The 22,556-nt window shown below is 44.0% G+C and overlaps 2 protein-coding genes across 2 annotated transcripts; both read right to left on the bottom strand.

The window, feature by feature from the left end:
* Window positions 1–116: 116 nt before the first annotated feature.
* On the bottom strand, window positions 117–16,277 carry GDPD1 (glycerophosphodiester phosphodiesterase domain containing 1). The gene is made up of 10 exons (XM_005525713.3): window positions 15,835–16,277; window positions 11,565–11,607; window positions 8,160–8,295; window positions 7,512–7,557; window positions 6,831–6,949; window positions 6,137–6,226; window positions 5,264–5,397; window positions 4,705–4,764; window positions 3,884–3,935; window positions 117–3,350 (listed from the first exon to the last, which is right to left on the bottom strand). Exons 1-10 carry the CDS (start codon window positions 15,968–15,970, stop codon window positions 3,228–3,230), a joined length of 939 nt encoding a protein of 312 aa, XP_005525770.1. The 5' UTR covers window positions 15,971–16,277; the 3' UTR covers window positions 117–3,227.
* A 1,069-nt stretch (window positions 16,278–17,346) lies between these two features.
* On the bottom strand, window positions 17,347–22,215 carry SMG8 (SMG8 nonsense mediated mRNA decay factor). Its single transcript, XM_005525917.3, has 4 exons — window positions 20,525–22,215; window positions 19,583–19,728; window positions 18,320–19,195; window positions 17,347–17,761 (listed from the first exon to the last, which is right to left on the bottom strand). The coding sequence occupies exons 1-4, from the start codon at window positions 22,206–22,208 to the stop codon at window positions 17,564–17,566; spliced, it is 2,904 nt and encodes a 967-aa protein (XP_005525974.1). The 5' UTR covers window positions 22,209–22,215; the 3' UTR covers window positions 17,347–17,563.
* Between the last annotated feature and the right edge of the window lie 341 nt (window positions 22,216–22,556).

The raw sequence follows: 22,556 nt of genomic DNA on the forward strand, positions 1-22,556 counted from the left end.
CTTGCTGCAGGTGGAATTTCTGTGAACACAAACTCAAACCAACGACACTGTAAACTCAAAATCACTCTCAGAAATTAGGTTTTTAGGGAAAGAAGTCACACCTAATGAGTATTCAGTTTTAGATCTTTTATGAGCAAGGATGTTTTAATGTGTCACATTTCAAAAGCATCCAATCTTTCTTCACATGAAAAGAAAAATCACTGCATAGCTAGAGAGCTTGTGGAGCTAGAGAGGTCCACAAGACTTTCTGCAAATTAAAAGTGCATGAAATACATGCAGTCATCCTTCATACATAAAACAGCTTTGAAACAGGGTTGAGAACACAGTGTTAAAACAATATTTAGAGTTAAAAGTACCTGAAAAGAATCTCTCCTCAGAGAGAGGGAGATTAACTGAACATCCTCCTGGACAGCTGTGCACATTCTCAACAAAAGCTTTTCTGTACAAGTGGTTTAAAAATCACACAGTGAGTTCTGGAATATTCAAAACAAGGACTGGATACAACAAATGTTTTACAGTTACCCCAATACCAGGGTATTTTGTTACAAACAGTTATCATGGCTTAAGCCCTGTGCATTGGTGCTGGGATTCATCCATGGAATATTGTCTGGCTCATGAGATCAAACCTGAGCTCTTGTGCTAAAGCCCAAACAGGTGAATGAATAAATCCAGCAGCTTTTCCAGAACTGGACCCTTTCCCTCCCAATCAAATTTCAGATATTGAGCAGCAGATTTATCCAAGAGAGGTCAATGTATAAACAGCACAGTCAGAAGCTCCATCAGATGTAAGAACACTGGTCTGACAAAAATGTGGTTGAAAAATGTGTTGAGAATTTTAGAAGGCAAAAATTTCCATCTCTACTATTTGATAAAAATAAATTAAAATTAAATATAAAACACTGTCATTTAAGTATCTGTTTTTTCATTCAATACAGAATAATGGAAAATTGTTTATTTATTGAGTGTGAGGGAAACTTAAGACAAAATAAATCAGAGATCAAAACTGGTATTTTAAAACTTAGCTCTTCCTAACCTATACAAAAAGTTTTAATATGTTTTTGATAGTATTCTCTAAAATTGTAATTATATTTGCATCTTAATATTGGTGCATGTTTTAGAAATTCAATAGCAATAAAATTGAGTTTAAAAAACCCACATTGCATAAAAACTATCTGGAGCTACAAACTGGTAATAAACCCAGAATAGGACAGAAAGGTGGAATTTTAATTTACTGAGCTGCATGTGGAACATCATCCATAACTATTCTGTGACTTGTAAAAAGCAGGCAGAGCTGTGACTTGACTGATTATTAGCACTTATGTGACCAGACAGAATTGGTCTGAAAGGGAAACAGAAAGCTTAGTATCTAATAAATAATTTCATTATTTTCCCCCATGAACAGTTAGGAAGTTACATTTTCCTCTCTTCCATTCAATAAGCAACAAAGCTGATTAAATTAGGAGGAAATTGAATCTGCAGTCATCTTCACCAGGCAGATATTCAAAAGGACAACATTAACTCATCTGCCCCCATCAGCACATGTTCACTTGAATCCTAAATGCAGTTTTTTTCCATTTCATCCAGACCTATTCCTCAGAAAGGAACTGTGGTGCAGAAACAAACACTCTCCATGCAGATGGATTTGGCATTCTCACAGCCCCCTGACAGGCAGTGGAACACTAAAGATGTTCCACAATCATAGCTATGGCACAGCAGCCAGGGAGGGTGAAACAAGAACCCTCCCAAATCTGAGCAAGCAAGGGGAAAAAAATTACTTAAAAACCAGTTTTTAGCACAGTGGGTGCTCCTTTCAGTAAAAACACATCTGGCTACTGTGTTTATTGTTAAGATGTATGATTTTCACACAAAGTTCCATCAAGAAATGGACACTGCTGGACCAAAACTCTTGCTTAGAGAGAGCATCTGATGATTCAGTGACTGAGCTCCATACATTGGGTGTAATTAAGCCACAATAATCAAACCCCTGAACTCCCAGCCATGACATGAGCACACCAAGGCACACTGGCACTGCAGGCTCCAACCTGTTTGAAACATGGGTAACTCCTGCTCACAAGGACACAAAAGCATGGGAAGCTTCCAGAGATACCTTCCTGCCTAAGCCCATTCCATCATACCTGGAGTTTCCTGGCTTTTGCCAGTTATTTCCATGTCCGTGCACATAAATTTGATGGATACTGAATGTATTTTTGTGGAGAGAAAAGACTGAAGTCTACATAGATTGACACTTCCTCCCTTTATAAATACACATTAAAATCTGCTTTGGGCGAATTCATTTAACAGGAACATTTTCATTTGTCCCTGAAACTCCAGACCAAACTTAAATCTTCTTTGGTCCCTCACCCTAAAAAAAAACTTCCTGTTCATCAAGAACCACAAATGTGCAAAAGACTTTTAGGACATTGTGAAAAGGCTATTTCAAAGTGAGTGTAATCTATAACAAGTGCAATTTTCCATCCTGGAAATCCAACTACTGCCATGACAGGCAGGCCAGGGCCAAACCTGGACTCTGCAGTGGAACTCAGTGTCAAAGCCAGATCCTGATTTAAATCCTGTGTTTAGACCCGAAGTCACAGTGCTGACATCGCCTCAGAGAGGGTCTAAATCCAGTTCCAACTCAAGTTCAACATTCTTGTCAGTGAGAATAATGGAATAAATCTATACTGAGTTAATTCTGGCTACGAAGTGACCACCTTCACTGAGTACACTACCTGGCCAGCCACAGAGCCTGCTTTGCTATTTCTCCTGTGCCTGTTTTTCTTGCTCTAGAAGTTACCTGAAATCTAAAAGCAACACAAGAAATGCAAACACACAGGCTACACTTTCAGAAATTCTTCAGTTTCTGCTCACTACAATATAACTGGAATAACTGACATGTCTTGACAGCTGCTTAGGAACACTTGTGACAGGTAAGATAATGCTTATTTATCTACAAGTACCTTTATCAGGCAACTCTCTTCCTAATCATCACCATTTGTGAAGTGTGCTGTTGCTAAATGAGCTATTTACAAATGTAAACTATGTAATTAAAGTTTTAAAATAAATAGACAACCTTTACATTAGGTAGTGACTTGACAACAAGGTAGCAGATCATCAGTTACATCTTTCCAACAAAAATTATCTGTGCATGCTGCCCCCAATTATTTTTTTAATGAGGAAAATCCTTGGCTCACAATCTGTTCTGGAAGGACTTTCTCAGTTTTCTTCCTTTATACTGGGTAATTATGTAAGAACTCCTTCAGTTTTGTTGGATAGTCTGTCATCACTCCAGTAGCTCCAAGATCAAATGCTCTCTTGTATTCTTGTTCTTCATTCAGTACCCAAATGTACACCTATGAAACAGGACACAACAACCAAGTTATTATAGGAAATACTAATTTATTATTTTTTTTAAAGGTGACTTTTAACCTAAATTGTTTGATCTAAGAGAGATGTTGCTGCATATTTAAAATGAGAAATGATTACACTGTGATGCTGGACTTTTTCCCTCATCTTCCAAAAGAGACATTTTAATGGTAACTCCACTACCTGAGACTTCAGAGCCTTCTAAGAGTCAGTATTATTTTGTGAAAGCCCCACATCACATAAGCCTATAAAATCTGCAAAACTGGTTAAGTTTAAAGTGGGAGGAAAAAGCCCTAAACTCCAAGGGATTTAAATGAAAAACTCTTTTTTTCCCCCCAAGTGTACAGATCTTCCTTTGCAACCAGAGCACTGCTAATATAACCGCAGCAGCTTTTGCTCAGGAGCCAAGCAGCAACTCGTGGTCCCAGAAACACAAAGAACTTGCTGGGGGTAACAGGAACCTCTTTCAAGGCTGTATTTGTCTGGTTTGAATTCTCACTTTAGCTTTTCCCCATTGTACCTGGATGCCCCGAGCTGTGAGGTGGTCAAACAGTGCCTTCCTCATCAGCAGCCTGGGAAAGGAGAGGGAGATTAATGAACAACTTCAACTATATATGGAATTTTCAGTGTCTGTTGATGATCTGCAATGAAGTTCCCATACAGTGTGGAGGGTTGTCCACAAGAGAAATACAGTTCTAGAAAACTTCCAGTTCAAGCAATTCACGTTATCAACCCTGCTGAAGATCAAATCCAGCAGAGAAATCCTTCACTTTGCAGGTACCTTATACCATGTCTGATGAACCAACCACTCTGCTTTCAGAAGAGGTTTTATCCTTCCCACCAAAAGACATGGAATTGTCCTGGCCATTGGAGAAATTAAACTAACAGATGTCAGAGCCAGGAGACACTGCAGTCACTGAAAACCCATGACTAAACCCCCTCTGAAGCACAGATATTCTTAAAATGCAAAGTGTTCCTTGTAAGGCAAACAGTGTCTCTCCTCTGACAACATTATGAAACAGTCACATCCATGAAATTTGCATTCTGCATCTAATTGCATGTTAATTAGATGAGCACACTTAAGGACAGAAGCTTAAACAGACACAATTGGAATAATTCCCACTGTTATTGCACCTTATAAAGCTTCAGTGTATGGAAAATAAAAGCATAAAGGACACCTACATAAGATTTAAATCTGATTTATCCTGCACTGATGAAAAGCTGGAAGAAACTGAAAATATATAATGCATAGATATAGCAATAGCTAATCTTAGTTGCTTGAGTCAAGCGTTAATATAAAGGCAAAATATAAATAAAAATTTAATCAGACAAAAATCTTACGTGTCAGCCAGCCAGATAATAAATTTCTGGCTTCTTGACATCTTCTCTGGTTCTTTCAGCCTGTTGAAGAAGAGGAAACCAAAAATCACCAGAGCACATATTAAAATGTTAGTTGAGATGTTCCTGCAAAAGGAACATAAAGAATTAATCTTGCTCAAATTAGAGCAGTAATTTCAGTGCTCAAGACAGTGACTTAGAATTGGGTTATACAAGAGAAATGAGCTACATTTAAGAGAAGCAGCAGAGATGAGAATTCTGCAGCATTTTGAGTGAAGAATGAGAAAGATTTCACAATCTCATATCCACCCTACTGCTGACTTGTCTCCTGGCCCTATCAGACAAATTTGTTCCCAAGAAAAGAGGAAAAAAGAGCAAGAATTAGTTGTAAGTACAGAACTGTTAGGTATTACTGTGCACAGAATTCTCCCAGGAATATCCAAAAGTGCCTAAACCAACAGAAAAGCAACCTCAGCCCAAAAAAGGAGTGCTCAGGAAGGATCAGGGTTCACCTGCTTTACATTGGTGCCAGTGCAGCACCCACTGCTGGGCTGTAACTCACTTGAGGATGATGGAAGGCATGGGAATCTCAAAGAATTCCTCCTTGAAGGGAATGAATGGCAGCAGACCAGTATAGAACAGGCCAAGGAGCAGGAGGACACGCTGGGCACAGAAGATGGTGGCAATGTCAGAGTTCTGCAGGAACAAGGAAAGAGATTCTCAGTTATCCTGGTAGATTTTGACTCTGTTGCAATTAAATTTACTCATCAATGCATGTCTGAAGTTCAGCAATTGCTCACACCTAAGATTAAGCAGCCTTATATGAAGAAATCTAATTGCTATTCAGGTAGGAAATGGGGTGTTGTCCTACACAGATAAATTGAAATAATTAACTAGACTGAACTATGAACAAGATGGATTTCACTCAGGCGCATCATCCCCTGGACTAAGAACAATTTTAATTTAATTCTAAACTGTAAAATTCCTCAGCACAAAAAGGAGGAGAATTAGAGCTGTCAAACAATAGCTTTATGCCGATGCAACTGTGTCCACTAGTGTCCACTAGCCACATCCCTTATTTTTGTGCAAAGAAACAGACAATCAGCAATCCTTGGAAAAATTGCTTTTTATCAGATGAATGATGTGCAAAACAGGCTCTAAGAATTCCTGGCATAAAATTGTAATGCCCTAAATTTCATAAAACAAGAATAAAACATGACTAAGTTTAATTCTTCAAGTATTTTATGGCAGGGTAGAGGGGTGTCAACTGTGCTTCTCTTATTTTAGCAGTACAGCAGGCAGAACACAATCTGAGCACAGAATTTTTCACCACGAGTAGAAGCCTGGCTCAGCTGCTTAAATCTTGATTTTTAGGGTGCTTTTCTGTAGGTTTTGTCAGCACACAGTAACAAAGCTTAGTTGGACTCAGCCTTACCTCCTTGAAGCACTTGGATACAATCTCATAATTGACATTCCCCCATACGGTCAGATGCTCTCTCTTGTACTGACTCACCAGCTCTGAGACCTGCAGTACACAAAGCACAACTCTCACATGGAGTCACTGGAAATTAAGTGCAGCATTATTTAACTGAAACTCTGCTTGCTTTGGAAATCGTTATAGCAAAGAGTTCTTTACTCCTCCCCATCATAAGGTGGTTGCGATGCTTTGGTGGGAAATAAAAGAGGTGTTCAGGACAACAGATTACACTTACAAAAATCCCTAAGGAATTTAGGGAACCTAAATGACAAAACCATGTTTGCTGGAAAGATTTCCCTCTGTGTTGAACACATCTGCACAATAACATCATGTTTTTATGCTGCTTTGGAGAGCAACAGTCCCTAAGCAGACCCTTCCCATGAGGTACAAACCAAGCATGTCTCCAGCAGTGCTGGAGCAGCTTCTCATCCAGATGAAGGGTCCTAAAGAGCTTTTACAGAATATCTTGCACAAGATCCCTTCTCTGTCTCCTGCATTACCTCACACAGGGAGCAGGACACAACATGTGAAGGGTGATGCAGTCCAAGAACACAAATCTCGGTATCACAGACTGCCACAACTCCAAAAAAACTTCTGGAATATCAGCAACATTCCCCTGCCTTCTCTCTCAGTTCAGCAGATTCTCATGTACCTTTCTGATCAACACGTTGTTGTTCATTTTGATGTCAATGTTGACAGGAGTTTCTGGGAATGCCTCAAACACCTCTTGCAGGAGTGGGATACGATTGTCTGTCCCTTCACACTGACTTTCTGGGGAAACAAGAAACTTGTCACTGCTGTGGCTACTTTTAACAAACCACACATAAAAGAAGAAATGTCAGAGCATTTTTTACCTTAAAATGCTACTAAAAGTATAAAGTTCCAAGGATAATCATGTTTTTAAACAAAAAATGACTTTGTTCAGCTGTAATTAACTATGACAAGCTCATTTCCATAATGAAAATGCCCTGAGCATGTTGCACATTCAGGTTTTAACTTCATGAAATTCACTCATTATTTAGCAACAGTAGGAGTGCAGGCAACGTTAAAATCCTGAAATAGCAAATACAGGCTCAGTTACCACACACCAAACGCAAGGAGATTAATGTGAAAAAGACCAAATGAGAACAAAATTTCCTTCTGAACCCCAAGTCACACCTACAGTAACTACTGCATTGGTTTCTACAGACAGGATATTTTTCTTTTGAAACTTTTGTCATGATATTGAGAGAAGCAAATCCACTTTTCTACTCCCTTTGCCAAAGCAGGAAACAGCCATGCTACATAATGGAATACTGAAGAGACAGAAAACAGCAAGAGACAAACATCTTACCTTTCTGAAAGGTGACATCTAACTTGCAGAGATAGCGTGGAAGTTCCTTAAAAACGAAGAGGAATGGAACATCAATTCAAATACAGGAATATAATCATGACCCTCCTCCAAAAAGACCAAAAAAATCATAGCTCATAAGCCACTTATCTTCTCATCCAAAAAATGAATTTAGTAGCACCACTTTCAGTATTAATTGAACTATCTGACAAATCTATTTCTTAGATTTGTATCACCTGTAGTTGAATAAGGCAAAACATTCCCATATGTCTTGAGAATTCTGAAAATTCCACTGGTGGGGGAGGGGGCGGGATTCATCTCCCAGTTTTCCCAATCAAAACTGGCCACACCAGGAAGAGCTTTTGTCACTCTGCCATTAATCAGTGTGACAAAACATCCCATTTCCAGAGCCATTCACCCAACCTGATACTGGAGGAGTAAATCACCCTCTGGAATGTGTCAGGTGTGATCTTCTGACTGCACAGGGAGTTTAGTGAGGGTGGTTTAGTTTAGGAGTGGTTTTTTGTTTGGGTTTTTTATTGAGATGAATCCTTCCCTTTGGTGTTGAGCACCAGGCACATACAGGGCCCCCTGCCCACCCCAGAAATGCATTTTTCAACACTCCCCCAGCCCATTTTCTCCTCAACTCACCGAGTATTTGAGGTCAGATATGTTGACATCAACTCCTGTTGATCTCTTCAGGTTCTCATCATGGGACACAACCACTTGCTCATCTTTTGTTAGGTGACAATCCAGCTCCAACATGTCCGTCCCCAAATTAACCGCGCTGCAAGGAAAGGCTGCCTTGAACCACTCGAGTGCTTTGTGCAGCTCCAAAGCAAACACATTCCATAAACTAATCCCACTGGAAGGACTTTGGATGCTTTAATGGTGCAAGGAATCCTCACAATCCTGCTGCAAAGCAAGGAGCAAACAGGAATCCTCAAAATCTCTGCTGCAGTGGGAAGCTGATGCAAGAATAAACAACAGCTCTTGAAGCAGAGATGGGAATTTTGGCTCCGTCTCCCATGGGAATTAGGAAGCTCACCTGTGGATTGCAGCCTGCCACCCCAGGATTGAGAAACCTGCTCCTAAAGGATTGATTCAGGATTTGGAGTGGGGTGTTTATGAGCAGCAGCACATCTGCCCACAGGAGGAAGTGAGGTTTTGAAAACAGAAATTGAACTTGTGGTTAGAAACAACAAATGACAGGGGTGTGAAACCTGGTTGGGTTTTTTTTTTTTACTTTATTTACATTAATGAGGAAAGGTTGGATCAGGAAATTAGCAGTGGGACTTTCAGGCTTTTGGCTGTTTTAATGGGTAGGAAGACAACCTTAAACTATTATTTTAATGAAAAAGTTTTAATTTAAATTAAAAAGGAAATAAACCACTAAACATCCAGTCATATTTTTCAAAGCAAAACAGCTATTCTTGTTCCAACCCACTGCTTTGAAAAGCTCTAATCCAACCCCAAATCCACTCCATATTAGTTTGGTTCATAGGTGGTGTAAGGAAAGCAGAAAGTAATGATATTGATGAAAATTAAGTGCAAAAAACTCACACCAGAACAAAAAAAACCCAAAAACTTCACTGCAATGGGCAGTGAATTGCTCATTTAACTAAAAAAACAGGTGTCACTCCAGCAGACAGATAAAAGTCTGAACTCTTCCTTCAAAACCTTTTTTTTCACCTCTGAGCAAAGCTACACCACCTGTGAGTTGTGCCTACCTGAGACCCAAAGCTCTGTAAATTCTGTAAAAGCCTTTTCCTCATGGGCTTTACTGGCTGCTGAAAACAGCCCATGAACATCCACAAACATAGTAACAAACCAAAAAAAAAATAATCAGAACATGCTCCCCAAAGTGTTCAACACAATTTCTGGTCCAGCTGGGATAATGATGGAGGCCTGACAAATTAAAGCCAATTTGTGAGCTGTTTGCCAGTGCTGCTAATTAAGAATTAGGAGAGGAACAAAATCCTGTTACATATGGAAGAATCACAGGCTGTACTGGGTGATTTTTTCCATCCTGAGGGAAAGCAACTCCAAATTTGCTGCAGGAGAAATTTTGCCAAATTTGTAGATGTTCCCATGTTTTGTCATTTCACCAGCAGATTTTATTAGCAATATTTCTTGCTTAAGAAAGTCAGGGCTGATGCTGCATGGAAAGGAGAGAACAACAACTTTCCTTGTTAACAAATTTGAGACTTTGCCAGGCCCTTACAAGCAGCTCACTGCTAAATAAGCTTCCTCAAGTGCTGAGCTTTCCCAGCTGGAAATCAGTTGGTTCTGTCAAATTCACACTGCTCCAGAGAAGGCTCCAGATTCAGAACATCACTGTGGATTCAGATCCAACTGCTCCAGAACTCATGCTGTGAGGTAGGCTCGCATTTGCAAATTAGGGTGAGAGTGCTCTTGCTTAAAATCTATTATTTTATAATCTAAAACCACCACTGAAGCATTTAAATATGGTAAAACAAAATTATAGCCCACCCCCCATCTATTATGCATTTTACCTAACAAAACAAAATTGTCTTAGGTACAAAAACTCATCCTTTCCTTCCAGAATATTTGTAACTTAAGCAGTACAGAAACTGAAATTACCAATTAAGGCCTCCTCCCCCTGTACACACATTCTCTTCTGGATTCAACTACAGCAACAGCCAAATATTCTTGCTTGTGCAAACCTGCAGGAACAGCTCCTACAGACACACCCTGTTTGGCTTCACACAGAATCTGATGGATTATAAATTGATCAGCTCCTATCAGCTGTTTGAGCCAATCCTGACCATTTTTCACCAGCCAGATCACTGGTTTTCCACCTCTTTCATTTTGCTGCTTTACTTAGGAAGATGGGAATGAGCAAATGGGACGGACAAAGCCTTTACCCCTTCCCAAAAGGAGCCAGAAGAGTTTCCACTCCTAACAAAAGGTAATAGCTCTGCTTCCTGCAGAGGTACCCTGGCTCTCTTTACTCAGATGAACTTCACTATTGGGAGCTGTGGTGAGTTCAAAAACTGGACCTCAATGCATTTTTGTCCACTACAGCTGTAAAATAATTAAAATGGGCAGAAGAGAGTCAGAAAAACATTATCACAAAATGTATTACCCCCAGCACAGTCCTTACTCTAAGTATTATTGCTTATTTCTGGGAATAAAATAAAAATAGATTATGGAGTAACTTCCACTGCAAGAGCCCTTTATGTACAGAATGAGTATGATATGAAATTAGAACTAAGAAGTGGTTAAAAAGAAAGAAAGAAGCACTTTCAGAAAGTCTGGTAGCAGACTTGAAAAGAGGCAGGCCAGCAGGAAAAAAAAAACCAAAAAGCCACACAAAACTATGCTGAGCTTCCATGGAGATAGAAAATAGTGCAGTACTTTCTTTTATTTGGTTGGGAAAGCTGGCACCCCTCAAGGCTGCAGGGAAACAGCAAACTGATGAGGCTTCTTAGCACAAAGCAAATTAGAAAAACCCCAAACAAAACAAAGAGGAGCCCACATAATGTGGTCCCTTCTCAGCAGCAGCTGGAGTTTTAGATATGCTTCTTCTTCAAATGCCTTTGAGAGCCTCGTTAAAATTCACTACTTAAATGCTGGAGGCTTAAAAGGCTTTCTGGTCCCAACCCCATTTTAAACCCCTGAGTAAGAGGCTTTCACACATTGCGTGACTGCAGAGTGTGAGGGCAGGGAAAAAAAACAAACAGCAGCATTTTCTGCTTTATAGTGACAAATAAATAAATAGATAATTTATTAAAATTAATAGATTAATAGGTAATCACCATTAAGCACAGTATTGTTTGCTGTTTTACTGGCTAGCACAGCTCAGGCCTCAGGGTTTATTTCCATTTGTTACTGTGCACAGACCATAATTTGTGGTATCCCAACTCCTTCTGGTGAAACTGGAGTGGATGTTTGGCAATCCAGAGAGATGACTTTCAGAAACAGGACATTGTAATCCCAAAGAACTGATGGAGTCCCACCTCCCTCGATTGCGTCACTCACTAAAGACACTGAGAAAACCTCATTTAGGTATTCTCATCCTTTTGTACTCACTGGTGAAAGGCTGCCATTGTGTTCTCCAGGTTTTCTCCAGCACCTACAGAAATAACAAAAATAAAACTTACACAAAATCCTTTTCCTCCCCTCAATCCCACTGAAAATCTAATTAAAAAATAACAGGTTTAAAAATATATGTATTTTGAGAAATGAGGATGAAGCTCAAGGCAGAAATCTCTGTTGCCACCAACCTACTGAAGATACACGACCTTCTCCAGGTAAAATGATTTTAAAAAAAAACTTATCTTGGATTTGTGTAACACTTTGAATATTCAAACCAAAGTGCTTATTTTACCAGAGGTATTTAGCTAGGGCAATAAGTCCCACAGGGACATGCAAAAATCTATTTGAGAGTTGGTGGGAAGTGTAACAAGAGAAAAGAAACAACAAAAAGCTATGAATTAAAGCACCCAAGACATTCTAAAGCTGACACTCCCTAAATGTATAACCCAACTGATGCTCAAATAGGTGACAATCTCTTTTTTTCAGAGCAAGGATATTTCCCAAACAGCACAGTTTTGTCAATAAAGGTTTGTGCTGCTGGAGAAGGGAGGTCTCACACACAAGGAATGAAACACACAACAATTTCAGTTAAGAAATGAAAGGACAAGCAAACTTAATTCTCTTTCAGGCAGGACTAAACTCTGCAACTCCTAAGCCAGCATTCTCTGCATAAAAATCTTTGAAAATGAGTCTGATTAGGGACTGGAAAAGGTTGTGCCTTCTCCCCACCTCAGAAAATAGGAAATGTAGATTGAAAAACAAAACCTCAGGAAGATACACGTGCTGATGAAGACATCTATGCAAATTTTGACTGCACTTTGACAGTAATGAATGATAGACTTTGTAAACAGCAATTATAAGAGCTCCAATTAAGGCCTTGCCTATTAACAAGGCCTCACCAGGATATACTTACCTCAACCTGTGTTCAGTTACTTAATTAAAGCAATGCACAATGACCAATTTAAAATTGTTGTTCTCGGGTAGGTTTACAAAATGGCAGACTTAACTTAAAACCATGATGACAAAAATCTTCAGGGTTTAATGTAAAACAACATGGTGAGTCCACAGCAGCTTCTGTGATCAGACACACACCAATATTTTATGGGATTTGACTGTAGAACTGTGAATTAGTTGAGTGGCAAAAGCGAACCAAAGGACAAAGGAGAGCACAAAAACATCTGGTGATTGCCTAACAAATGGGAAACCCCTGCACAAGACCTGTCTGATTAGTTACAAATTAACTGCAATAATAATTGAGGTTTTTAGATACCTTATCAGCTGTGGTAATCCAGCCCATACATCCTGAAGCTAGAGGGAAGGGCAAAAACACCTGAGTCAAGTCTTCAATTTGTGAACAAGGCATGAGTATCCTAACATTCCTGGGCAGAAAGTTCCAAAAACAAAACTTTTAAGTGGCTGATCTGACAAATCACATGGCAGGGAGGTGGTCAAGGGCCAGGGATGGCAACATATCGGGGGTGGTGGGTCAAATGCCTCACTTGTAGCATTTTGGGGGAAATGAGGCACCAAGTTGAGAGATCAGCTGAAAAAGGAATTCTAAATCAGCAACCACATGCAGAAAAGGGAACTACAGAAGTTGTTTGACCCAAGTAATTTTCTCCCCTGAAAAGCGAGAAGGCTGGGCTGACCAAAGGGCTTCTGACACTTCCTCAAACACACCTCTAGCTTCATGGGCTCATGTGCTGCTGCACTCCCTATGAGGAACTGAACTTCTCCAGCCAAAATGGCACATCCAGACATTAAGAGGGAACATTCCCGCTCTGCAAGCACCACCCTGGACAAGAGGGAGCCAACACCAAGCACTGGCTCAAGGAGATGACCCTCAGAAGATTTTGGGGCCAGCAAGTCAAGGGAGGTGATTGTTCCCCTCTGCTCAGCACTGGTGAAACCACACCTGGAGCACCACATCCAGTTCTGGGCTCCAAAGCACAAGACTGACATGGACCTAGCAGAGTAAGTCCATGGAAGGGCTGCAAAAACTAAGGGATGAGAGATTCTCGTGTACAGTGAGAGGCTGAAGGTGCTGGAATTATTTTGTCTGAAGAGCAGAGGCTGGGGAGGATCCTACAGATGTAAATATCAGATTGAAGAAGACTGAGCCAAACTCTCCTTGGTGGTACCCAGGGAAAGGACAAGAATAGGAACAAATTTAAACACCGGGAATTCAGATGATAAATGCAAGTAAAAAGAAAACTTTTTTATTGTAAGAGTGATCAAACTTTGGAACAGGTTTCCTGCAGAGGTTGTGGAGACTCCGTCTCTGGACGTATTCAAACCCTAACTGGACCAGGTCCTGGTTAACGTGCTCTAGTCAGATGAGCTCTCCAGAGATCCCTTCCAATCTGAATTATTCTGTGCAAAAATCATCATGTCTACCTCTCTGTCAGAGACCCTGCAATCCAGGGCTGCTGGCATCAACAGAGAACTCCAACACAGAATATCAAGACTCAGTAATTGCTCTCAGAAATGACCAATTTTAAAATTATGCCGAAATGAAGAAATAATTCAGGGATGATTCTACAAAATGAGGTGGATAATTCTTGAATGAGAAAGCAAGCAAAATCAGACTTAAAAAACTTAGTAGAAGGTTTCATCTCAGAGAGGAAAAAGCCAAGCAAGCATTACCTTGATCTCCCAAGCTGAGTAATGCAATAGGTAACCTGACACTGAGTCTGAAGCTACAGCATGACTAAAGCTCAAGAACTCAAGTCCCGCAGGAATTTATGTTACAAGGTAAACACCAAGGAGAGTAAAGCAAGAGTGATCTTCAGCCTCAGATGAGCAAAAAGCTGCAACGTTCAGGGCTGCCCTCCTGCCTCAGGTGGATTTCACAGGAACAACTCACAGACCGTGCACTTTGAATGCCTGAGGAATAATCCTCCCTTAAGTGAGGCTTTCCTGCTGTTCCGATGGAGCTTAGAGCAACTGGCCCAAGCACTCGCATTCGAGGCTTAGAGCTGTGTATCTTAACTAAGGTCCTTGCAAAGGAGTGAGAACAGATTAAGGGGATCATACCAAGTTCCAACAAAGTCGCCTGCAAGTTTTTAACAGGTTACAAATAAAAAGCCAAACAAACCAGGAAGCCATTAAAATTAAGAACCTTTTCTTTTGCTGAAGAAAAAATATAAATATCAAGCAACAGATAATATAGATATTCTACACCAGAAGCTACATTTTATACTATACGTAATGCTACAGTAATAAAGAAACTTAAACTATCAAATAAACTTAATGAAATAAGTACCAGGAATAAAATCATTAAGAGATCACCTCCAATTTTTGTAGTTTCATAATTCAAGGCAACAGCATTTGTTAAGGACCACGGGCTAAAACTGTGATCAAGCACAAACTGGCACTTTGTATGATATTGAAAACTGTTTAAACTCAGCACCAGACATCTCTCACGCAGAATACCAGAAAATATTCACTAGCAAACTACTATTTTCAAAAATTAAGTGAGGCAGCAGTAAAAAGCACAGAACTGATCTCTACAGAACAGAAAGACACGTCTTTCTGTGCATTTTTCCCCTCCCAGTGCTTTAGACTAGGCAGAAGTAACTTAAAACCTCTTTTAGCTATTTTAGACAGAATCAACATGCTTGACTCTCAAATAGGATGGGTTTTACCAGGGCACTGAGCCATTCACTGTCTGCCTGCAACACCGAGGGGAGCAAGAACAGAGTCACAGCAAATTCTGTTTCCCCTGAAAGCAGAAAGCAAAGCAAACAGGCGGTCAAAGGCAAGAAAATTGATCTCTTATACCTGATCTAAGCAACAGCCAGACGCCCCTCTGGTTGGGGAGAGAAATACCAGGATACAGAATCGTTAAAAGAAAAAAATATAGACGTGTTGGAGAGGAAAAATATCAGGCCCCACACACACCAAAAAAAAAAAAAAACAAAACCAAACCAAAAACCAAAAAACTGATTTTCGGCTGGCGCGGTTGGACTTCGGAGATTAATTCTGCGCTGAACCGAGGCACTGGTCAGCAGGTGGCACCTAAAATTAGGCTGTGGGAGGAAGGTTTAAAGGGAGCCCGCTGCAAGCCACGGACACCGCGCAGCCCCTCACGACTCTCCCGTGCCCGGGGGGACAGAGCAGCGCCCCGGGGTCGTGAGGGAGCATCGTCCGGGGGCCGCGGAGCCCTGAGCGCCGAAAGCCGGGCGAGGACCGTCCCTCAGGAGCGGCAGAGAGCAGAAAGGCTCCCGCATCTCCTCCCCTCATCCCCGCGCCCCCGACTCACCGCCGCGATGCGAGATGTGCCGGCAGCGAAAGCGCTGCCGCTTGGGCCGGTGGAGCAGCCCCGGGCACTTGAGGAGGAGCGCGGAGGTAAGGACGTATCCACCCAGCGTGGAGAGTAGGTAGAGCGTGGCCGACATCCTGCACCTGTCACCGGCTGCCCCGGCCCGTCCTGCCGCGGTCCGTGCCCCTGTCCCAGCCCCAGCCAGGCAGAAGCGCTGCGGGACGCTGAGGCTCCGAGGCAGCAGCGGCTCTGAGGGAGCGGAGGCTCTGCGCCCGCGCAGCCGCCCCGGCGCCGGGAGGAGCGCAGTGCGCAGGCGCGGCGGCCCCGCGCCCTTCCCTCCCTTCCCGCCTGGCCGTGAGGGGCTACTCGCAGCCGCCGCTGCTTCACAATCGCTGTGGGGGTAATTGCCAATTACACGCTTTAATTCCCCACGGCGCCGTCCCGGCACCCTGCTCGCAGGTGGAGGGATGTGTTTTCCACACCCCCGCCCAGTGCCCGCCTCATGGGCGGGGCTGGTGCGGTCAAAAACCACTTCGAAGATGCTGTGGGGTAATTCTCAATTACACGTTTTTATTTTTCACCTGGCTGTCTCGGCTCTCTCCTCACAGGTGGAAGAATGTGATTCCCCCACCCAGCCCCTCAGAGAAGTCATATTCCAAATGGGAGGGATGCGCTTTCCCCACGCAGCCCCTCAGAGGTGATAAAATCATGGAACAGTTGGATTGGATCTTTAGACATCATCTAGTCCAGCCCCTTATGTCGTATTTCAAACAGGAGGGATGAATTTTTCACACCCAACCCCTCATAGATAATATATTCCAAAGGAAGGGATGTCTTTTCTCTATCCAGTCCCCTCATGATGTCATACTCCAAATCTTTCTCACACCCAGCCCCTGAGAGATCACAGAATGCTTGGAAAGGATCTTTAAAAACCTTCTAATCCAACCCCTAATGCTGCATTTCAAACAAAGAGCTGTGTTTTCCCCATCCAGCCCCTCAGAGATGTATGCTGAGCAGAAACCAGGTCTCAGCTCCAGTCATGCAGTTTAATTACTGTACTATAGCAAACTGGCAAATTAAATTTTGTGTGCATGATAATTAGAAACAAATATTCTAGAAATTAAATTAGGTCTCAGCATACAGCTGCTGTCACTAATACATTCTCCTCAGCTAAAAGTTGATTTACTGTGGCTGATGTTTTGACACTGAGAGTTACTTGATACAGGTGAGCAGTTTCTGGCTTTGCTATTAATACACAACACAACTGCAGTATCTTTTTTTGTTTTTTTAAGACAGAATAATTTCTCCCATCATCACATTAAAAGCATCATTTTCATACAAATACCTTGTCCAGAAAAAGAAAATATTTTGCTCAATCATTGCCTCAATGTGACAAAGTAAACACTTCATTTCATACAGTGCTAATTTTTGAAAATTCCTAAATAGGTGTGTAAAAAGACAGGAGGGGGAAAAGCACTGTCATCAAAACATCCAGTAATACAGGATCAGCACTTTATGAAAACCAGCTTTTATTTTTTACATATGAAAATTTACATGTCTCAGATCCCTTTTCCTGCTTTGATATCAACTTTATTTCCAATCTGACAGCATTCCAGTGAAATACAGTGTGGGCTACACACAATTGCAGTGGCAACTGTTGGGGAACCAAAACCCATGAACTGGATTGAAGACAGCCTTCTTAAACTAAAACATTCACCCAAAACCATTCTTATTGTGTAATTGCTTTCAGTATTCCTCGGAGAACTTTGTAGCTCATTAACTGTTGGCTCTCTTTGGGAGGGAAGCAGGGTCCCCGTTCTGTCACGTAGGCGTAGGGAAACCTCAGCACCCAGAGTCCATCAGAGGGAAGGGTGATTTCCTGCTTCTCAGGGTAAAATATAGGACAGGGCGGTGGCCCTGGTTGAACCTAAAACCAAAAGAAAACTTGAGTAGTCAATCAAACATCATTACTACCTTATAAAATAATAAAATGCAAATGGAGTTTTTTCAAATGTGTGCTAAAAGAAAAATGGAAGAAATGGTGAAGAATCCTCCAATTAAGAAAACTAACAATTTTTTTTAGCTCCTAAATTCAAATGGTAACTAATAATAATTGAGCAATGAGTCTGCATGGAGATGCTTTTCTCCATGACATTTAAAATGACAAAGTCATTCTTAAAGAGTTATTGTTAGCTTTTTTTTTTTTCTTTTAAATAAAAGCCATTATTACAGCAGGGAATGCCAATAACTCATCCTCGATAAAATATTTTTGTAAACTTACTTTATACAAAGTATAAATTTGGCACATTGAAGTTTAAGAAATCCAAAGCGCTTATGTAACAGATACTTTTGGAAATGACTGTCCTGGCTGGAGCTGGTTTGAGTTGGAGTTTCTTGACACCCTTCTGCTGTCACCCTTGTTAATTAATGTTTCCACAACCACCCTGGCCTCTGCTGTTCCTAGATTCCCTCCTGCACTTCCTACCTGAGGCGTTAAGGTGATCTGCAGAGGAGCATCAGGAACCACCACGAAGAGCCTCATGAACTGGGCATAGTGGGGCTTGAGGCCCCGTCCCTGCGTCGAGGACAGGATGTACAGGGGCATGTCGGAATTGAGGGCTTTGAGGGCAGATTCCTTCGGCCCTCCTCCCATCACCTTCATCACCTTATCAGGCCCTGAGCACATGAACCTCCTCCCGCGGGCATCTTCATATTCAAACCCTACGAAAGCTCGAGCGATGTCGTCCCTCCGCCGGCCTCTTCCCATCACCACCGCGCTTCTTTTCCCAGGAACAGCTTTGTTGGGTGCAGGCCAGGAATTGGTGTCTAAGTCTCCTTCATCTTCAGTTCTCGTCCTGATGACAATGTCCCAAGGCATTAAATAGTTTGTTCCTGGGATAAAGCCCTGTTGATCTAAGCCTGTGTGGAAGTTATAAGCCTTAGCAGGCCCCAACTTGACCAGTGACCAACTGGAAAATTTGGGCAGAAGGCCTTTGGGGCAATTGGAATGGAGCATCCCAGGGAGGTACTCGACAGTGGACGCCTGGCGATCTACCAGGCTCGGCCTCTTCTCACTCTTGGAGTCCCCACTCTGCCCATGGCTTTCTGTGTTGTCCCCTCCACCCTGGGCATCGGGTGGGTAAGTGCCCAGGCTGCCTGTGGACTGGCCCAGGCTCAGAGCTAAGCTCAGGCCTGTGCTCTCTCCCTGAGTCTGAGGTTCTTTCTCTTTGAGTTTCTCGATCTCGCCTTCCAGAGGGGCGGGTGATGACTCGTCCCGAGCAGGTGCTGGGTCAGGTGTGCTTGGCTGAAATATGGGGAAGTTGATGTGCTCCAGTTTTCCACAGCACTTCTCTTCCAGCAGCTGCGAGAAAGAAAATGTGGTTTAATATCTACCCCGAGATGAGGGAGCTCAGAGTCGCAACATTCAGCAGCTACAATTAAGATTCAAGAGGTTTGCACCACATGAGAACCAAAGCAGCAACGGGAACACAGCCCACAGACCTAATTATTTAAAATTCACATGAACCAACACATTCAAAGTGTAAACAGGTGCATTAACAGCTGCTCTTGTGTGTGTGCACTGGTAAAGACTGGAACTGCCCATACTGGTCAGCCCATTTCTGGCTGAAATGTCTCCCCCAATCAAAGAGTTAATAAAGTTAAGAGGAAACTTGTGGTCACTTCAGAATACAGACTCTGCAGATAAAACAAAAGCACAGCTTGAAGCACCAACAGACCTAACAGTTACCTGGTAAAAGTCATAATTAGCTGCTTTGATATCAAAGGGGTCCTCCCGAGGAGCTTGTTTCCTTCCACAGTTACAGGCACCAGTGGAACGAGCCCGGCTGTTGTGGTACAGAATTGGAGGATTTCTGTCTGCTTCTGGCTTTTCCCCTAAAAGCAAAATCAATCAAACCTTGGGCAAATTGCTCACCATTCAAAATTTTCTTTATTCCCTTCATCCATTTCTCTCTCCCTGCTATACACATATGCAAAATGATGTGCCACCAGTTTGTCAAGCAACTCCTCCCTTTCCCACTTAAAATAACGCAAAGTTCCAGTGGAGGTCATACCACTAAACCAAATCTTACTTGTTTTTACACTCTCTTCCTGAAGGCTCCAAGTTCTTTTGCCCGCAATAAACGTGCAGAAGTCAGTTTTGACTCTCTGATCAACCAGGTTATTTAAAACAAAGGGGGATGCCTATGCTTTTTAGAGAACTTTTCTCTTACACTCCTCTTTTGTTAGAAGGACTCCAGTGTAATTGCTTTTAATTAGTAAGACAGAATCAGAGTTACTACTAAAATCAGAAAATCAGAGTAACTACAAAAATCGGAGTTACTACTAACAATGGACTGGCTCCTAAACATTACTCAACATAAAGGAAACCTGCACAGCAGATCTGCTATGATCCCACTGTAGAGATGATCACAGAATCATTTAGGGTGGAAAAGAAGTCTGAGATCATCGAGTCCAACCTTTGCCTGGTCACCACCTTGTTAATTAGAGCAATTAGTTAATTAGCACAATTAAGAGCACCGAGTGCCATATCCAGTCGTTGAACAAGACGCTTTAAAGCTGCAAATTTTCATCTTCCACAACATTTCAGAGTCGGTGCTTTCAGCCTAAGACATTTTAAAGCAGGTACAAAACTAAAGCATGAAACCAAAGCACAAGTGCACATCTTTACCTGCTTTGGGGAGCAGATGGAACTTGTGCACGCAGTGCTGGTCAGTCAAGCTCCGCTCCTCGCAGAGCTGGTGCCCGTTGCTCCAGAACTTGTAGCAGTCCTCGTTGAGCTGCATGGCGTATTTGTGGAAGGCTGGGCCTCGGGCGTGCTGGCTGTACACACGCAGGGCTTGGGCCAGCTGGTTCTTGTGCACTGTCATGGTGTAATTGTGGGGCAGGTTGGACTGGTAGGCGCTGTGGGCCATGGGCAGAGCCTTCTGGCAACGGTTTTCGGAGAACTTGGTGTCTATGTCTAAGTAGCCTTCCAAAACTTTGATGCTGCTCATGATCTTTGAGCTCAGCTCACCACAGGTCGGGTCATCGTCTTTGCCCTCGATGGTCACTTCGTAGAGTTTTAGAGCTGCAGCCACCCACTTCTGGTAGGTCGGGAGCTCAAAGTGAGAGGGCTGAGGGTTCCTCCCCACACTGTCTTCAAAGCCCTTCTTGCTGAGCACCAGCTCCACGTGCTGCCACAAGAACTCCTTGAGGGTGCAGTCCACGAGCTGCCCAGAGGAACTGGAGCTGGAGCTGCTACTCTCTGCGTGGAAAGAGAGCTGCTGCCGGCTGTGCCTCATCATCTGATACCTCCTGGGTCCTGACAGGGTGGGAGCCAGCAGCGAGTCAGTCTCTCTCATGGTGCAGTTGCTCCTGAGCTGGTCGAGAAGCATGGCCACGGGATCGTCTCCGTCCTGAGGCCCACCAGCCACGATGTACACAAAAGCCTGGTTGGCGGGCACGGTGAACAGGCAGTTGATGCTCTGGTTGGTCAGCACCCGGCTCTTGCGGAAGATGCGATAGATCTGATCCTCCAGAGCGTGCTGCAGCCTCCTCTTGGGGGAATGCTTCTTGGGGGGTGGCTTTTCCAGGTGACCACAGGGGTCCTGGCCCCTGCTTGGCAGCGGATCCACCTTCAGAGCCCCGTTGAGCTGGAAGAGGAAGAGGAGGCGTGGAGGGCATGGCCTGCAGTTGAGCTTCCACTCCTTGCCGACCGGGCAGTCCTTGATGGCAGCCTTCAGGGAGGGCAGCACCTTCTGCCGCAGCCCGTCCAGCGCCCTGAACACGCGGTCGTAGGTGATATCGAAGGAGCAGGTGGGATGCACCAGCAGCAGGATGTGGCACACGGAGAAGAGGTAGAGGAGGCTCAGGCAGTGCAGCTTCTCCTGGTGCTTCCAGAACTCGTGCGCCTCGGCGTGGGGCAGCGGGGCCGGGCCTCCGGAGGGGTGGCCGGGCCCGGCCTCCCTGTTCTCGGCCGCCGCTAGGTCCCCGCAGGCGCGCAACAGCTGCGGCGTGTCGCAGATGGAGGTGAGCACCAGGTACAGCACGCGGCTCTCCTGGCTGTAGTACGCCTGCAGCTGGTTGTAGTCCTTTGTGGCCGGGTCCCCATCCTGTCCCGCGGCGCCGTCCGCCAGCTCGGGATCCTCCTCCGGGAACAGCGGGAACACCTGCCGGTCGCACACGGTGCTCACCAGGGCCTCCTTCTCGGAGCAGAGCTGCAGCGCGGTTTTGCCGAAGATGCCCACCACGCACACCTCCTCCTCGCCGCCCGCCGCGCCGCCCGCCTCGGCCGCCAGCAGCAGCTCCCGCAGGCTCATGGGCCCCACGGCCGTGCCCATGGCCCCGGGCGGCCCGGCTCCGGGCAGCGGCATCGCCCGGCCCCGCTCCCGGCCGGAAGCGGCGGAGCCCCGGCCCCGGCCCCGCGCATGAGCGGCCCCGCCCCGGAGGGCGCGGCACGGGGAGCGCGCACTGCGGGACGGGACCGCGCCGGGGCCGGGACAGCGCAGCGGGCACCGCGGGCACCTCTGCTCCCCCACGCCCCGAGGCTCGGGTCCGCACCCCGTGAGCCCCGGGCGGGGTCCGGACCGTGCCGGGACCCGGGTCAGGGCGGTGCCACCGGGACTCACGCTGTGTCCTGTGCCACGAGCTGAGCCGCGTACACGCACAACCTCTGCCCAGCCCGTGAACTGGACTCGGAAGGAGGCTTTGAGGTCATTGCC

This window comes from Pseudopodoces humilis, chromosome 23 (assembly GCF_049639895.1).
Source record: "Pseudopodoces humilis isolate 2021_Gansu_Grassland_sample_001 chromosome 23, ASM4963989v1, whole genome shotgun sequence".
Classification (NCBI taxonomy): Eukaryota; Metazoa; Chordata; class Aves; order Passeriformes; family Paridae; genus Pseudopodoces; species Pseudopodoces humilis.

What these genes read in the sequence shown, in the direction of transcription:
- SMG8 (XM_005525917.3), bottom strand. Translation starts at nt 22,208, where the DNA reads ATGCCGCTGCCCGGAGCCGGGCCGCCCGGGGCCATGGGCACGGCCGTG. An exon ending in CTAATTATGACTTTTACCAG is followed by an intron (nt 19,196 to 19,582) that starts GTAACTGTTAGG and finishes TCTTTCTCGCAG; the next exon opens with CTGCTGGAAGAGAAGTGCTG. An exon ending in AGATCACCTTAACGCCTCAG is followed by an intron (nt 17,762 to 18,319) that starts GTAGGAAGTGCA and finishes TTTTGGTTTTAG; the next exon opens with GTTCAACCAGGGCCACCGCC.
- GDPD1 (XM_005525713.3), bottom strand. Translation starts at nt 15,970, where the DNA reads ATGTCGGCCACGCTCTACCTACTCTCCACGCTGGGTGGATACGTCCTT. An exon ending in TATCTGACCTCAAATACTCG is followed by an intron (nt 7,558 to 8,159) that starts GTGAGTTGAGGA and finishes TTCGTTTTTAAG; the next exon opens with GAACTTCCACGCTATCTCTG. An exon ending in AGATGTCACCTTTCAGAAAG is followed by an intron (nt 6,950 to 7,511) that starts GTAAGATGTTTG and finishes TTGTTTCCCCAG; the next exon opens with AAAGTCAGTGTGAAGGGACA.